An 18,133-nucleotide genomic window follows, 5' to 3' on the forward strand; every position below is an offset into this window, starting at 1 on the left:
TTCCAGCTGGGTTGATCACAGATGATCATTTATCTCATTAGAAATAATCTGCTGATCCCAACAAAGTACTTTAAATAGATGAGTCTTTAAACTCTGGGGTGAACATTTTTGAATACAAAACTGCATTACCAAGAATATATTAATTTATATGGAGCAGTTCTGGGAAATCTGATGGGGTTTACACAGGAATGGTGATTGGATCTGCTTCAGACAAATTAATTCAAACCATAGGTAATTCATAGACAGTGAATCCACAGGGGTATTAAGTCTCTGATAAGGATGTAAATTGCAGAGTTGGGCTGCAGGAAGACCATGGCCTTGGTATTATATAGCTGCATTTCACTGTGTCCTGAAATTGATCTTCTATAATCCTTAAATTCCTCCTTAGGCTGCCTATGCTTGTATGGGCTTGATTCACAGGCTTTATGGTGCTCTTGTCCCCTTCTTTTAGCTTAGCTTGCATGTTTCTGAAAATGTGAGATAGCTAGCAATGGATGGAAGATAATTTCTTCAGACACAACACATATGAAATTCTTTTAACTACTTCTGAATTCTAACCATGCATAATTAGTCCACTTGCAATTACATTCTGGTTCATAATTTAATTTTTATCAGAATAATCCAAATTCATAGCAAAGTTTCTGAACCATTTTGACTCTTGACTTAGCCTAGGATTGAATTTTAGACCTTGTTCATTATCAACAATTACTGTCTGTTTCTTACACTGACACATCTAAGTCTTGCTCCCTCAGGCCGTCCTACTGCTCCTACTGCTGATGCAGAATATTTTCACTGCCATGTGCAATCTGGTAAATGCATGTCATTCCCACACTGATGTTATTCTCAAAATTAAGCTGTAGCTGAAAGCCTTCCTGATCCCAGTAACTTTCTGGCAAACCAATTCTTTGAAATGCAAAATCAGCAGTGGCTTTTGAGAAGTAATCACCCTTTCAATATGACAGGAAGTTAGATTTTTACATCTTCATACCTAGCCTTGCTTAGGTACTCATTTAATTTGTTAGGATAATGTCTGATTCAGCTGTTAATCTATTATAGTGGTGAAATTTCTTGAATTTAGTCTTGTGTTTGAAATCTGCTGGATGTTTTCTGGTCTGACATTATTTGTCCATTTGTGGTCAGATCACTGATAATAATGCCAAGTATCTGACAGTGTGCCTTGCTTCAGGCATGGGGGAACATCCTCTCTATGTTTGACCACAGGCTTGCCAGTGCCTCATTTCCTGGGACAGATTTGGAATCAGAGCTAGAGTTTATAACTAGGTCCTTTGTGCAGTTTTGACTAAGGGGCAGTTAGAGACTAAGTGGAAGAGAAAAGACCTCTGGAAGGTTTAGGGGCTCAGTGTGTGCTTTGGAGTTCAGGCATCTTTTAGCTGGTAATGTTCTAACTGGACCTAAAATACCAATGGAGGATTTTATAGTAGGCCATGAATTTGGATTTAAATTCTGTTTGTTTTTGAAACAGACAAGTAATGACTCAAAATTACTTCCTGAGCTGATATGTGATGTATTAATGACCTTCCTATGCAGATCTGCAGATCCACCAGATATAGAGTCAGAGTAACTTGTTGTACTGTATGAGGTGTGATTTTAAAATCTTGTCTTCTACTCCAGGGCTCACCAAAAATAAGCTTTTGCTTAAGGGAAGGAGGCTTGTGTAACTTCCAAGGTGTTTTATGTGTTTGTGTCTGCGGGGTTTCAAAACTTGACTTTCTATCTTCTTCAGCTTCATAAGTGTCCTTACAAAAATGTCATTCCTTTCATGTTTTACTGAAAGTTTGAAGTGTCTGATTCTGTATAAGATGAAATACAGACACTCTTTAATGATGTATAAAAATTGTGAACTTCTTTTGACTGCTTTGTGAGTTAAAAGCAAAGGAAATAATAATAATAATAAAACATAACCAAAGACCATATTTTGGGCAGCAAACAAAGGAGAAAGTGAAGCTCCTCATCCAGCTGGCTGACAGCTTTGTAGAAAAAGGACACATACACGCCACAGAAATCAGGAAATGGGTCACCACTGTAGACAAGCGCTACCGGGACTTCTCTCTCAGGATGGGGAAATACCGTTACTCCCTGGAAAAAGCCCTTGGAATCAACCCAGAGGTACTGTAAGACCCTGTCCTGTTGGGGTTTTATACCAGAGTCACAGAGGAAGGGGAAGCCTGTGGAATGAATGCTGTTGGGTTTTGTGTGCCCATTAGAAACACTGAAAGCTCAGCCAGCCCACCTGGCCATGGCCAGAACTGCTTCTGGAGAAAAAGGGTTAAAGGGTTTTGCTGTGCTTGGTCAGTGAGGAGAGGCAGATGAAGATCAGAAAGATTTTCTAAACAAATATTTGCACCATTTTTCAGGAGACCATATAGCTTTCAGGAGGAAACAGGGGAAAACACATTAATTGAATAAAAGTCCGTGTTAATTTTGGCATAAACCATAAATCCTGTTCCCACACCATTATTTTGCATCAAATTCAAACTTTGACTCTTAAGTTTTTATTCTCTCATCCTTTAACTAACATAAACAATTGATCCCCAGCCTCATCTCTGAATTCTTTTAGGTGAAGTAGATCATAAGAAGCAAAATTTAGCATTTCCTGCTATTCCCTGGCCATAGTATTAAGGGAGAGTGCCAAAAGCACAAACATTTAAAAACCTTTCAGCCAATGACTCTTTGGAATAAAGTATTAAGAATAAAGAATAAATTCCTTCACACTCTCATGATACTTTAACTGCACTGTTCCTTGTAGGGCTTCTGCTTTACACAGAGTTCTAACCACAGCCTGGAAAGGTATCCCATGGTAAATGGCCACTGAAAGTTGTCTCTGCATGGTGCTCTACTTTATCAGACTGGTTTTTATGAAGTTCCATACTAGACAACCAATTTAGATATGAAAGAGTAAGGTAATTTAGGCTTTTTTTATCAGTATTGATTCCTAGTTAGGAGAACCAGTGAAGATTACAATGAATATAATTTCTGTGTTTTTAAGATTTCTCTCTCAGGTTTTTATCTATTCTCAAAGTATTTCTACTTCTCCCTAAATTTCCTCCTTTTTGATATTATCTTATTTTGTCCTTTCTTACCTCTTTGATCTCATGAACATGCTGCACTTTGCACAACAGTAGGATTACAATGAAGTTAAACTCTGTATTTTTTTCCCTAGGATAACAAAGACCTAGAACTAGACATCATTCCAGCAAGTCTTTCAGACCGGGAGGTAAAGCTGCGAGATGCAAATCATGAAGTCAATGAAGAAAAAAGGAAGTCAGCCAGAAAGAAAGAGTATGTTCCCAAACACTCTGTCTGCATGGCACATTATCTGCTAAAGAATAATTCTGTGATATTTGCATGACCTGAACTGACTGACAGTCCTGTAACTCATTCCAGCTGCAGAGCTATTGAGATAAGTCTGCAGGTGTTGGGCAGAAGTTGTTTCTTGTAGGTTGGAGAATTTCAGAACATAAAGGTTGAATTTCTTTTGGTTTTAATCAGAACTTAGAAAGGAAAAGTAGTGAGTCAAGCCCTTGGATTAACCCTGATGTTGTGGAGTTGCTAATTTCTTTCTGGTTGTATGTAAAAAGTAACATGAGCAGGAAAAAATACAGAGCATCTTTAGGTGTCTAAATATTATCTAAACATCAGTGACCCAAGAGTTCACTTGAAGTTTAGGTTCAAATTTCAGCAAGTGCAGAACTGAGAGAACTGGAAATAGTTCATACTAGAGGAAATAGTTGAGAAGTGCTTGTTGCACTTAAATCTATGAACAGTCTATTTTCACAATGTTCTGTCTTATTTTTTTTGTGTAAGAATATTGGGAAAGCATTTCTCAGCCCTCTGAAATTGTCACAGGTCATGATTGATAAGATTTAGAAAATATTACCCTTGGTCTGCCTGTGGTAAATTTCAGGAATTTCAACTTTGAGGGGCCCAGCCTCAGGGTCTAGAGATGCCATTGTTGCATTTCACAGCATCTGCATTTTCTCTGGTCAGAAACCAGGCTGTTGAAGTCTCTTCATAGTGGTGTCTCCCAAATCCATCTGTGTTGCCTCTAAAGGTACAGTTTTAGGGTGACTTCCCACTGACTGTCAGCAAAGGTGCAAATGATCATGAATCACAATTCCTTAACCCTGGGGGGGAAAAATTTCTGAGAACCAGCTGATAGTTAAGGATGGGCAAGTATATGGTAAATCCCATGGACTCAGGAATACAACTTAATAGGGTTTTGTGCAGAAAAAATATTTAGAAAATAACTACAAGGGACTGGAGTATGAAGTGCTATTTTGATCATGGACCTGAAAGGTGCAAAGTAAGGCAGCTGAATGTCTAGGGTGGAAATACCCTTATTCTTTAAGACAACAGGAGGATGTTTTGTTTTCTGTTCATTGTAGAAATGCTTATAATGTCCAAGCCACCTAAAATACTTCTTTTCTTTTTTTTTCTAGATTCATTATGGCTGAGCTGCTGCAGACAGAAAAAGCTTATGTCAGGGATTTACATGAATGTTTAGAGGTAAGTTATGGCCCAGGAGCTCTCCAGTATTCCTGGAAGCACATGTTGTCCTCTGCAGTGGGGATGCTCACTTTAATGCACAGGCTGTGCACCTTGATTCATGGAGCCTTTCCTTAAAGATTCAAATCTGTTCCTTTGAATCATCTCATACAAGAGAAACTTCTGGATTTGCACAGTCAAATACCTTGCCTTGCTGTTAGCAGGGTGTTCCTAAAGTGGATGATGGTATTCAAGGCAAAAACCAGAGTGTAATTCAGTGAAATCTGTCAGCTTTCACATTCCTCGATCTGGCAGAGATTTTTATGTATCTAATGCTACTGAAGTGGCAAATCTGGCTTTTCTTTCAGCTGTTTCTGCCTGCAGTTTTTGGACACCATCAGGTGGACACCAAAGACAGGTGTTGTTGGCATGCTTCTGCTTTTTCCTCAGACAACATTGAAGCATCAGCACTTTGAATTTCTCTGGAGAGCTTTCTGTAACATTGGAACTTTTTTTAGATTGTTTATATAATCTCAAAGTACATAGTTCCTGTTCAGCCTCTGCCTTTGGCAATAAAACAGGGAGATCTATTCTTTTCCACTGCATTTATTCACAAAATTAAGAGTTTCTGGTGTTTTCCAGACTTACCTTTGGGAAATGACAAGTGGAGTGGAAGAAATACCAGCTGGGATCCTTAATAAAGAACACATCATCTTTGGCAATATTCAGGAGATATATGACTTCCATAACAAGTAGGTTTTCTTACCAGTTCTGTTCATGTTTAGGCACTTGTGCATCTCTGTGGTGTCTGCAGAGAACCCCTACAGTACAGTGCACACCTGAGTGTAAAGTAATTGATTTTTCAAAATGGTTTTTGATTTCTGTTTTGTTTCTTTTACAAAACTGAATTGGAACTTAGTTCAAAACTTTACCTTTAGCAGCAATGTTAAAGTCATATTATACCAATGCTTTGCAGTCTGATACACGCTTCCATCTCACAGCACGAGATCTAGTCTGGACACTTGCTTGTCAAAAATATGCTCTTGGAAAACACAAAGGGGAAAAAGTGGAATTGTTGGCATGAGCTAGGTTAATAAGTAGCTTTCTGCCACTTCTTGGAGACATTTTGTATTTAATCTGTACCTAACATTACTCCATCTCATTATGATAAGACTGTGTACCAGATCAACTTAGAGGACATTGTTTCCATGGTATAATGTGAATGCAACAACAGTTAAAAACTTAACATTTAGGGGAGATTAATCCAGCAAGTTCAGTCTGAATTCCAAATCTGTCTTCAGGTTACACTTCAAAACAAATCAGAGAATCCTTCCTTGTTTGAGTTCTGGGACATTTCAAGTGCTTCAGTCAGATAAATGTGCCCAGCCAGATAAATCACATAAATTCAGTCAGATAAATCACATAAATTCAGTCAGATAAATCACATAAATAAGGCCCAGCAGACTGTGCCATATGCAGGCTTCTGTACAAGCAGTTTCAAAGCACATCAGGAGAGTAGCCTGATTGCCTTCCCACCTGCCCTTTCTCTGTGGTGCCATATTTTTGTTCTGGTGACCCTGACTGATGCCATCTGATTGCCTCCTCCTTCAGTTTCCACTCTTCCCAGCTCCATCCCTCCAGCCCTCAGTCATGTCCCACAGCTTCTCTCTGCTGTCATTTATCCTTTCTCTGACCCCTCCTCCTGCAGCCTGCTGCTTCTACATAATCTTTTTTCCTCTAAAACTTCTTCCAAGCAATGCTAAAATAAATTTCCCCTGTCCCCTCCACCAGAGTCCTCCACAGCCTCCTGCTTTGGCTGGTGATGTTAAGGCATCCTCCAGCCTGATTCAGAATCCATGTCCAAGAAAGGGCAGCAAAGCTGGTGAATGGTCCAGAAAACATGTTCTAGGAGAACATAAAACATGTTCTAGCTGAAGAAACTGTTTCATATTCTTCTTTCCACCCAGGCATTGTACAGGGCTCTATCTGCAAACAAGTGTTGCTTGTTGTACAAGCTATTCAGAGAGAGCTGATTTTAAAAATCTGTATTTTGAAAGTTTACTACTTACCTATGAAATGCTGAGCTTGTTTAAGTTGTTGTCCTTTGTCCAGTGTGCTAAGCTGGGTGTTGGGAACCTGGCAGCTTTGGGCTTCCCTTGTTGCTCTTTGTGTGAACCACTAAACAAGAGCTCTTTGAAGATCTGTGTTCAGATAGAACAGTCCTGAGCACACTGATTCCCTGCTAAGGATTGCTTTTTTTTCCTTTCTGGTGGAGTTAGGCATGACTGTACTCAGAAAACAAAGCACATTTTGGCAAAGGACACTCTTCCTGCTGGCTGGACACTTGGGTAGTCCCATAATCAAGATACAAGTATTGATCCTTAGCTCTGATTGACTCATTGGTTATCCTGCATCTCCTGGGTATTTGACTGGAACTAATTACATTGGTGTCTTCTTTTTTCAGCATTTTTCTAAAGGAGCTGGAGAAATATGAACAACTGCCTGAGGATGTGGGCCATTGCTTTGTCACCTGGGTAATGAGGCTGCTGCTTCTCATTATTTATTCAAATTAATTCCTCCAGCACATATGGAAACAAGCTGGGAATAGGTGCAAGGGCTATGTCCCCAGTGATAAATAGGATTAGGAGCTAGTCTGGAACTAAAACTGCTTTATCCTTCACCTGCCCAGGGTGAAAGTTTCCACCCTTCTCCTCAGCAATAGTGTGAAGGCTTTCCAGAGCCTCTCTCCTTGTCCTGTACTGACCACACAGCTTTTATTTACCTCTGCTGGTTTCTGTTTAGCACAACTTCATCAAACCAAACCTGGTTTTATGCGACATTCATTTCTCTGTGAAAGGCCCTGGGAGGACAGACATTTAAAATCCTAATATACCTTCCTTAAAGAATTTTAGTCATGCCATGAGAACTCCACAAAGGCATGAAGAACATATTTTATCGACTTTTTTCCTCCAGAAATTAGTGTCAAATTTCTGAGCCACTGTGCTCACTCATTCCATTATGCAATGCCAGGATAATTTCCAACAGGACTTTGAAATCTTGGTGCAGAGATTCTTTGTGAGTGTAGGAGGCTCTGGGAATTGGCTACAGTAATTTATCTGTATGAAAGCTGTTCTCTTTTCAAAATATTTACCAGTCAAATCAGCCATCTTTGTGATTTGTCTGATTGTTTTATTCATATATCAAAGCTAGGAATTAGTATTTAAGAGTAAAGATGGAATATTTTCACTTACCCAAAAACTTAGCATGTTTAGATGATTTCAGATGGGTTTTTAATTTAAAAACATGTCACAAGTCTTGATGAAATAGATTCAGAAATATTGTTTACAAAGAACAGGTTACCTCTTTAGGGAAGATGAATGCATTTATGTATCATTCTCTGCAAAAACTTCATGGTACTTTAACATACTAACTGCATCATCTCAACAAAGGTACATGTCCTGAGCTGTGTGTGGTTACAGATGTACATACAATGGTGTCTGCACAATTGCAGAATCCTGTTGTTTAGATAGCTGGAATTTTAAAAAAAGCAATAGCAATAAAAGGAAAACATCCTCCTCTTTTATTTGCCTCCCTCTTCTTGAGACCAGAGTACATTAATAAGAGGTGGGAGTGCACAGATGCTTTTAATTTCTGCTTAAAAGTAAACAAATTAGGAAATAAAATGTAAAACAACATAAAATTTGAGCCATTGAAGTTTGAACCAAAGTAGGAAAGGCAAGTCTGGGTCAAGTGTCATAAATTTCAAGTAAAAAATGTTGGCTTGTGCCAGTTTAGATTATGTGAGTCTCTTGCCCGGTTTCTAGACTGGCTTTATCTTCAAGTAGGTGATAGAGTCAACACTTCATGACTGAGTTTTGAGACCCTCAAACTCTTGTGTAACATTCATAGAGCTGTTAGAAATTATTTTACAGCTGGATTAAAATTTTAGGCCTTCCCTCTGTGATATTTGTTAAAGAAAGCCTCCCGCAGCCCTCAGAACTGCTCAAATAAGGTATGAACATTAAAGTCTTCTGCTCTTAATTTACAGTTCTTGTGCTGCTTGGTGGCAGGGTTGGGGTGCTAGTGGTGGTGGGTGTGTGGGAGAGAATCATCACCTGTATTTATCCTGGTGTGCCTCAGTAAAAATCTGTGGGAGCAGAGAAATAGCTTATCTTGCTTTTCCCTTGATGTTTGTTTTCACAGGCAGATAAATTTCAGATGTATGTCACCTACTGCAAAAACAAGCCTGACTCCAGCCAGCTCATCCTGGAACATGCAGGGACTTTCTTTGATGTAAGCAGCCATTGCTGTTTTCCTTCCACACACCTGGTGCAGCTCTGTGCTTTTTTACACTCGAGCTATGGGTTCCTTTCTGTGCCTTGGCATTTGGGTTTTTCATTCCACTGCAAATATCACATGCTGTGAGAACTGATGGGCTGTGGTGTTGTGTGTGGTGAGGTGTGGAGACACATTCTTATGAGAACCTTTGGGCATTTTTCAGACCTAATCCTTTCTAAAGATCTGGTTTAGATGTAATCTCTGTTTCTGGGTTAGTGATAAAATGAAAATCTCAGATTTCATTATATATTATGACCTGAAATCCCTACTCTAAAACAAGCTCCTAGCCTCCTGTTCTGCAAATTCTATCCAGCCTATTCCAGATTTCCTTCATTTTGCTAATAAGTAAATCCATTGACTCCAATTAGACTATTTCCCATACAAGCACTACAGCCAGTGATAAATGTTTTTAGGCTCCAATTCCAATTTTGTAGGCTGAGAAAAAATCAAATTTTTGAGTACCTTTAAACCAAGCTCTTCCTCTTATTTAACCTCATCCATTTCAACATGCTTGTCTGCTACATTATAGCTTTAATTAGTCATCTTTCTTTAAAAAATAAATAAATAAAAGAAGTGCTAAGACCTCTCTTCCAAAGCATTGAAAGTTTGCAAATGTAACAGATCAGCAGGATCCAAGCTGTGCTGGAGTTGGCAGCTGACAGAAATCAGCTCCTCTGGAGTTTGCACATGCCAATGGTTACAGCATTTCAGTCTCACTCGACAATGAAAGGAGCCTCAGGAATTGATGAACACCTTTTTCTTTTGCCTTGTTACTGAATGTCGAGTGGAGCTGGAAGGGGTTTTCCAGGAGGTGGCGCTTGAGCCTGTGGAATGGTTTATACAATGGTTTATACTGGTCGGCTGTTTACACAGCTTAAAAGCTTTTCCACTGCAGCTCTCTACATGGGCTGGAAAGCTGCCTGATACTGCTCAGTAGTGACGATTCGTGTGTCAGCAGCTGCTGCTCTGCCAGGGAGAGGTGTTTGCCTTCCATGGCTGCTGGGCCATCCCCCAGTGATGCTGGTGCAAAAAGAGAAAGCTGACTCTCCCCCCCAAAAAATCCTCAAGGAGGCACTCAGTGTGAGTGACTAAGGTCATGCAAAGTATCTGGGGATCCTTCTTACCTTGATCTTAGTCACTCACTCAGTGTGAGTGACTAAGGTCATGCAAAGTATCTGGGGATCCTTCTTACCTTGATCTTGGAGTAGCAGTAGTTCAGGGGCAGGACAGCCTGGCACAAGGAATACAGAGAGAATAGTTGGTTCTTTTTTTCCAGGCAGAACCTGGAATTTCCCAAAACCCTGATGATGAGACTGCATTATCTAGAATAACACCCCTTAGCAAGAAGCCTGCTTGAAAATCACAAGCATTCCTCAAATTCATAAGCTTTCATAGAAAGCCACCTCTGAGATGAAAACAAGCAGTCCCAGTAATTCTTTTTTGAACCCTTCAAGCCCATGGAAAACCTGCAGCTACAGAGCTCACTGTAAGGGTTAACTGATTAGGAGGAGGAGCAAAGACAGGTGACACACCTCATGTGAGATCATGAAGAGAATTCTGAGCTATGTTGAGAGCTGGGCTGTTCTCAGGATGCAAGTGAAGCCATGTATGTAGAGAATAGCAATGTATTTTATTGAACCAGTTGAGACAGGTGAAAAACAATGCACAAACTCTCACCTGTGAAACGTGCCTAGTTTATCCTACAGCATCTTCCCTCCCTACAGATGGTGCTTTGCTTATAAAATTCAGCAGTTGTTGGTATGGTTATATTAGCTGGAAATCGCACAGGGAATGAGAATAGTGTGTTTATTCTGACTTAACTGCAGTAGACTTCTTAATTTCACACTTTCTGGTTTTGTGTCTGTCTTGTTCATCATTACTTAAAACTGTTCTTTATTCAGTAGTTTGAAAGATAAATTATGCTTGCCATGTTTAGCAAATTTTAGTATTTGTAATACCATATACTTCAGGCTAGCAAGGTATATTTTTGATTACCAACATATGTTAGCTGTCAACTTCAATTGATAGAATCAGCATGTTATTAAAGTAATCAAGTTGATTTTAGTGTCTTTAGTTAAGCAAGTTTTGATCTTTGGGACAGAGTTTGGTTGAGACATGTACATGCTTCTGCTGTTTGGAATACTTTTTTTGCTTTGAATCTTGGAAAATATATAGCTTTATATTCAAGAAGCCATGGGGCACTTTTGATTTGCATGACCAGCATGGAACAAGGTAAAGCTCAGTGACTTTGGGAGCATTGCAGAGCATGGTGTTTCTGCATGGATGAGGGTTCTTGGACAGTTTCTCTGCTGAGCCAGAATGTCCCTTAGGAAATGAGCAGAGGCACAAACAGGATCTTACTCCAACACTTCAGGGATCAGAGGGAGGAGCTGTAGGGAGAATGTCCCTTCCCAGCACTTGGCAAATGTCACCCCCCAACCAGCTGTGTCTCTGCACAGCCTGACCAGGGAGCATCCTGGCAGAGCAAGGAGTGCCCAAAGGGGAGGCATCCTGCTGTTCAGAGAGCTGGGGGAAGGAGCAGGGCTAATTTTGTTACTTGGATCCTACAAAAACAAGTGTGCTTTGCCAGCTCCAGGAAGTTCACAGACATGGCCGAGGTCTTGCTGGCTCCTGCAGTTGTGAATTGAGTCTCAGACATGTGCTCTGCAGGCACAGTTCCTCTGTGAAGTCAGCTATGACTCAGCTTCATGCAAATTCCATTAACCCCCAAACAGAGCCCCTTCCCTTTTGAGTCTTCTTCATGGCACCAGGGCTATTAAAAAAAAAAAAAAAAAAACCAAACAAAAAACAAAAAACTTTTCTAGTAAAAGAAACCAAACCAACAAACATGAAGTCTGTTGGAACATTGCATGAAAACTGGATGGTTTTGTATCCCAGCATTAAGACAAACACTGGAGCTAAAAAGAAGCAGTAACCTCCCTAGTACTCAGCAGAAAATCAGATTGTATACAAAAGGAAAATCTCTGTTCTTGGCAGCTCTTCTCTCTTGACCTTCCATAACTACTTCACTTTACAGTCTCAAATTTACAATTCAGTAGCTGGAGAAAAGTCCCATTCCCCTTTTCTATTTGCTTCTTTAGGAATCAAGGATTTCCTGGTGGCCAGGAACAAGGCAAGGCATGTCCAGGGCCTGGCAGAGACAGAAGGGTTTCCAATCTGTTCTATTTCAGCAGAGAACCTGCCCCTGTAGGGCATGAGTTTGGAGTCTTTTAAATGGCTAGATATGTTCATTAGGGTCCTATAGGATTTTCAGGAGCTCCTAACTCCCCCTGGGACAGTTGTGGGGAGGCAGCTGGGCCCTTTGCAGCCCTCAGCAGGCCTATGATGTCTCCAGACATTCATGAGCACATCACAGTGATCAGCCAAGACATTTTGGCTGAGGTTCAGGTGATGAAACAGTGCTGTTAGAGGAATCATGAGGGGATATCTCTCCTGGCCCCCAGGTGCCCCCTCAGAGCAGAGCAGGTCTGTCAGCACTGTGTCAGACCTGTTATTCCCATGTGGATATTTCAGCTACCCCAGGGCTCTCAAATGGGACTCAATGCCTATGTTTAGACAGCTAAATTACACCCTACTCATGCAATTTAATTTAATGTCACTTCATTTTAATTGAATGTTAAGACTCTGCTTTCAGCCTTTATAGCTAGGGGAAACCAGATGACATGGCATGTAAGTCATATTTAAATCAGGGCCTGTTTACTCAGCAGAGCTTCAGCTTGACTTGCAGAGGGACCCTGCAGTTTAAGTGGCCTTAGGGGGACTCTGCTGTTTATTACCTCACTGAAACCACATTTATGTAATGTGAACTTAAAGAGGGTTAAAAAACTATCCATAGAATGAAGGGATCCAGCTCTAAATTTAGTTATGGGTGGTTCTGTCTGGCAGGGGGTTAACAGTTTTCCATAGCTGACTACTGTTTTTATCCCTTCTAGGAAATCCAGCAAAGACATGGGCTGGCCAACTCCATCTCTTCTTATTTAATCAAGCCTGTCCAGAGGATCACAAAATACCAACTCCTGCTGAAGGTACCTCAGTGAGCTGCACACATCAGCTCATGCAGAGCAAGTTCACAGATTCATGAGTTACCTTCTGCTTCTTAAGGGAGCAGCTTCATGGCCTGTAAGCAAAGTCCCCAGAAATCTTCCAAGGGCACAGTCTCCCTTGAGAGCACCTTGTTTTATCTTTATAGCTCATCCTATTTGACCCCCACTATTTGTGAGCATCCCCAGTGGGGTTTGCTGCAGTTCAGGTTTCTCTGCCTCTGAAGCAGCTTGCAGGGACCAGGTGGCACAGCTGGGTGTGAAGGCAGCACGTGGACCAGAGTATGTTTATGGTGTCTGCTTTGCTTCTTAGGAACTGCTGACCTGCTGTGAGGAGGGCAAAGGGGAGCTGAAGGATGGCCTGGAAGTGATGCTCAGTGTCCCAAAGAAGGCCAACGATGCAATGCACGTCAGCATGCTGGAAGGTGGGCAGGGACCTGCTGGGAAATGAAGTTTGTTAGTAACTTGGGGTGGAAATTAATAGAGGTTGACTGTAGCAATACTGTTTTTTCATGATAATTTTTAGGTACCTTCTGATTTCTCCAAAAGTCTTGAAATAATAAAGCTGGCTAGGAAGTTGGGGGGGGGAGGGGAGGTATTGATCTGTATCTTTTGTGTGTACATATATATATATATATATATACACATATATATGTACATATGTATATGTATGCATATGCATATGCAATGTATGTGTACATATATATATTTAGCTAAAACATTCCTTCTCCATTAAACAAAAAAATTCCCTCATGAAGCAGTATCAGTTTAGCTGCTGACAGCTGTAAAAATTATTGGATGAAAACATTTCATAATACTGTTTCAACATTTCAAAAGTTCTGGTTTTCTGAGACAAAACAGCTTGTGTTTAAAAATGTTAGCATAGTTATGCCAACGATTTTTTAAAAAAGCACTAAAAAAATATTTTATAACTACAGGGGGAAAAAGTTTGATTGGCACAAAGTGAAGTCTTTTATTGGCTTATTATTGTGTGAAGTGTTTCTGAAATGTAAAAATTTTATTCTCAACTGAGATGCTTTATTGTGTCTCACACATTTTCTTGGCCTAGGAAAATAATTTCCAGCCTGGCTTAAGGAAAACCAAGAAACAAGCAGAATACTAAAACAAGTGAAAAAAGGAACTAGTGCCAGTAGCTGGGCAGTTCAATGAGCTCAGGTGATTAAAATTGCAGGAGGGCAAACTGAATTTGTAATGAAGTGCATAGGATTTCTTGCAATGCAGTTCTGTGTACAGTAACCACCACTGAACCCTTCATAATATTATTTTTGAGTAATTATTACAAGACTTCAGCAGCAGCCTCATTTAGCATATATGATGTATTTGACCTTCAATGAGGTAATTACATTGCTGCAGTAGGAAAAAAAATAGAAAAATATTATCACTGGGGCAAAGACCCTTTTATTTCAAGTCTTGACTTTGGTGTTTCTGTGAATTGCTTGTCCCAATAATAAACACAAATGATTGTATTTTGTGGCTTTAGGGTTTGATGAGAACCTTGATGTCCAGGGAGAGCTGATTCTTCAGGATTCCTTCCAAGTGTGGGATCCCAAGTCTCTCATTCGGAAAGGCCGTGAGAGGCATTTGTTTCTCTTTGAAATCTCTTTGGTGTTTAGCAAAGAGATCAAAGATTCTTCAGGACACACAAAATATGTTTACAAGAACAAGTTACTGGTAGGTGTGGCTGCAAAGAAAATATTCTGGGTGTTGTGTTTTTTGTAGGTAGAAGTGGTGTTTTGGAGGCTCACGTGTCCCCTGCTGGGTTGGGGATACTTTTGTCCCTGGAAGGGCTGGCCCTGAGTCCTGCAGGGTTCGCCTGGAGTGAGTCTGGAGAGGTTTAAGGTAGTGAGATGTGAAGGGTGGGGGAAATGCAAGCAGGATCACTCCAGCCATTCACTTCCCTGCCACGCCAGAGCTTTTCTGTTCCTTTCATCTGTGTGTAGCAAACGGAGATAAAATCCCATTCCCCTACCCATCCCAGCCTCCCCACTTCTTCCTACAAGTCCAAAGTTTTCTGGACTCATGAAGCTTCATATATATGAAATCTTCCATCATCTCTCCTCCACACTAGACCTCAGAACTGGGAGTGACTGAACATGTTGAAGGAGATCCCTGCAAATTTGCTTTGTGGTCTGGACGAACACCATCCTCAGACAATAAAACAGTGCTGAAAGTAAGTCTTTTCTATTTGTTTCCTTTGCCTTTAGCACTTCTAGTTCAGGCCTTGGGAGCCCTGAATGAAAGGTCAGTTTCTTCCCTCCTCATATTCACATGGCTTCCCTATCTGCCTGTGGGGTCATGCCTGCAGCAGGAGCAGCTGAGCTCTAAGGCCTCAGTAGCAAGTGGGACAGTCCCGCAGCCTTGCTGGAATTGCATCTCCTCTTGCAGCCTGGGTTGAGCAGCTGCTCACTGACACAGGGCAGGTCTCAGGCTGTTTGGCTGGGAGGTGTAATTCTCTTAGTCCTTTGCCACTGGGCTTGTCAACAACCAACCTCTTCCACAGACCTCCAGAGCTGACAGCATGTTCTGTCATGTGAGTCTCTGCTGAAGAATCCATGTCATCGTTGTTTTGTCTAAGGAATTCCAGCTGTGCACTGATAACCTGTTTCCCCTCTACAGAGCATGCTGTGTTGCTAGCATTAAATGTATTTATCCAGAGCTTAGCTGCTTTCCTGTTGCTTGCCAAGTAGGTCTGGTCAGAGTGCTCTCAGTTCCCTGGAGTTACCAGGGACTCCAGCAGCTGCTGCAGTGCAGCAGAGAGGACAAACAGTTAATCATGACATTCCCAGCTGGCTATGTCTCCTCTACACAAGAGGTGAGAACATGATAAAGTCTTTATCTTTCTGCCTTGTGAAACTTTAGGCATCCAGCATTGAAACGAAACAGGAATGGATCAAAAATATCCGGGAAGTTATTCAAGAAAGGATCATTCATCTGAAAGGAGCTCTGAAAGAGCCCATTCATCTTCCCAAGACACCAGCAAAGCAGAGAAACAACAGCAGAAGGTAACTTCAGTCATTCCCCACAACATGAAATCACTAGTGTGTTCCCAATCCACAGCAATGTGGTGTCTGTGGACTTTTTATTGGTTTTTACTGTAGTCAAAGCAGTTTTCATTGTCTCTGCTTTTTTTATGTTGTCTTGGCAAAAGTAGCTAGAAATGGTTTTTATGATATATGTACAAAGAGATTTCATTTTATGCTTCAAAGTATAGAGAAAAACAATAAAAATTCTTCAGAGTCCAAGGTTATAGTTCTTTCCTAAAGTAGACTTTACTTCTTCATATTTGAGTAAAACCAGATTTTTTTCCTTGTTTGCCACATTTAATTGTTTGGCAATCAAAATCATAGTTGATCCTAACAATATATTGAAGAATACATAGTGAATAATCTGCATTTCATCATCTAATACAAACTTGTTTCAGCCTGTCAAGCAATATTAAATATTTTTTGTCAATTTTTTCAATCCTGGATCAAATAGAAATCATAGATAATGAATTGTTCTTATGTTGTGGCGTTCCTAAAGGCCACCTGTAATTTGAGCACCTTCATTTCCTCATCAAATTTTATCCCTCTTTTATGTTAGGCTGTGTCACAGACACATCAAAGCATAAATAAGCAAGTTACCCAGGAGATCTGTAGCAAAGCAGAGATCCAGACATTTCCTCTAAGAACATGGTCCAATACAAAAGTTTTCTTGTACAGAATGGTGACATATTTTTTCTTTGTCCCTAAGTATATAATTTGTATTATTTAAGTATTTCCTTTGAAAGATCAACAAACATTTAAGATAATTTTATCTGTACAGCCAAAGGTAAGAAAATGTGTTAGGCAGCCTCAGTGAGGTAAATAGGTAGAGCTCTATGCTGTCTTTATCTATATTTGAATAGCATCTTTATGGCTTAGTATTAAATTCCTCAAGAAGTTTAAACAAATGTTGTGATTATGTGCAAATACAAACCCCATGGCTGAGGGTGGCATCCTTCTAAATTGCAAGAGCTCTACAGCATCCTGGGCTGCCTCAGAGGGGTAATTTTAGCACAATCCAGCTCTGTCCTGCTGACTCAGCACTCCTCAACTCCACCTCTCACGTTGTGCTCACTGGTGCTGTGTTAAGGAATGTCATTGATTCCCAATCACCTCTCTTGCAGGGATGGAATAGATGATGCAGACAGCCAAGGGGATGGCAGCAGTCAACCTGACACCATTTCCATTGCCTCCAGGACATCACAGAACACAGTGGACAGTGATAAGGTAGGACTGAAATGTGGAAATACCTGGCAGGTAATTGTCCCCAGAAGAATGTAAGTGAAAATAGAATAGAAGGCAAAAGAAGACAATCTGTCTTCTGCTGAGTGAGCTGAAACTGGTATTCCCCTTCACTAGGTTATTAACACTCAGTCTGTTTCTGTGTGCTTGTCAGTACTGCTCTTCTACACAGTAACATCTCTGTTACTGCTGCTTGTTTGTGGTTAATACACAGAGATTCAATTGGCTCTGAAGGAAAAGCCCAGAGCAACCTTTTCTTGCCTAGTAAATCTTGTCCTGTGAGATCCAGCTTCTGAACGAGCAAACAGCTGCTTATGTTACATATTTCCCTCTGAGCTGAAATCAGTTGTTTGTTGGAGGGATGCAGGTACTTAGACACCAATTAATGCAGCAACACTGCCATCCTGGCTGCTGTATTGAGAGCCTGGGAGACCTCCCATTTCCAGAGACTGTGATTGTGGACCCCTCTCCTCACAGACATATGCTGGAACATATGGATGGCCCTGAGACACGCTGGGTTCTGTTGGAAAGCTGCATGCTGTCAGCACTTACATACTTGTCATTTTACTTGTCAGACAATCTGAGTCCAGATCCCCAGCTCCACTAGGATGCCTCACTTGAATTTGTCACCCTGATACATCCAGCTGTGCTCTTCCACTGAATTGGCAGTTGATTGTAGGAGAAAATGGGCAGTTAATAATTACCTCAGCTACACTGATGGGGTTTGTCATATCCCCTGAGAGAATGCCCATATTCTCTTCATGTATTGTTTTGGAATCACATGTAACTTGAAAAAAGCTGAATTCTCCCATGCCTTTATGGATTTACATATTTGCCAGGGCTTTAATTATGCTGCCACTCAGACAAGGTAGAAGGGTGTCTTCACAAAATCAAAGTCCAAGCTTTGGTTGTAAAGTTCACAGGTAAGGTTCAGTGCAGACA

At 40.7% G+C, this 18,133-nt stretch overlaps 1 protein-coding gene across 3 annotated transcripts in view; it reads left to right on the top strand.

Annotated features, from left to right (window-relative positions):
• The window catches only part of KALRN (kalirin RhoGEF kinase), a 464,957-nt gene that overhangs the window by 317,772 nt on the left and 129,052 nt on the right, over positions 1-18,133 (top strand). For all 3 annotated transcript variants that reach the window (XM_066553090.1, XM_066553091.1, XM_066553092.1), the window contains exons 22-33: positions 1,945-2,127; positions 3,182-3,300; positions 4,461-4,527; positions 5,149-5,258; positions 6,971-7,040; positions 8,710-8,799; positions 12,798-12,890; positions 13,219-13,330; positions 14,407-14,597; positions 14,995-15,096; positions 15,786-15,928; positions 17,074-17,176. In XM_066553090.1, the coding sequence (XP_066409187.1) occupies positions 1,945-2,127; positions 3,182-3,300; positions 4,461-4,527; positions 5,149-5,258; positions 6,971-7,040; positions 8,710-8,799; positions 12,798-12,890; positions 13,219-13,330; positions 14,407-14,597; positions 14,995-15,096; positions 15,786-15,928; positions 17,074-17,176 (1,383 nt within the window). The remainder of the gene's footprint in view (positions 1-1,944; positions 2,128-3,181; positions 3,301-4,460; positions 4,528-5,148; positions 5,259-6,970; positions 7,041-8,709; positions 8,800-12,797; positions 12,891-13,218; positions 13,331-14,406; positions 14,598-14,994; positions 15,097-15,785; positions 15,929-17,073; positions 17,177-18,133) is intronic.

This window comes from Molothrus aeneus, chromosome 7 (genome assembly GCF_037042795.1).
Source record: "Molothrus aeneus isolate 106 chromosome 7, BPBGC_Maene_1.0, whole genome shotgun sequence".
NCBI classification, from domain to species: domain Eukaryota; kingdom Metazoa; phylum Chordata; class Aves; order Passeriformes; family Icteridae; genus Molothrus; species Molothrus aeneus.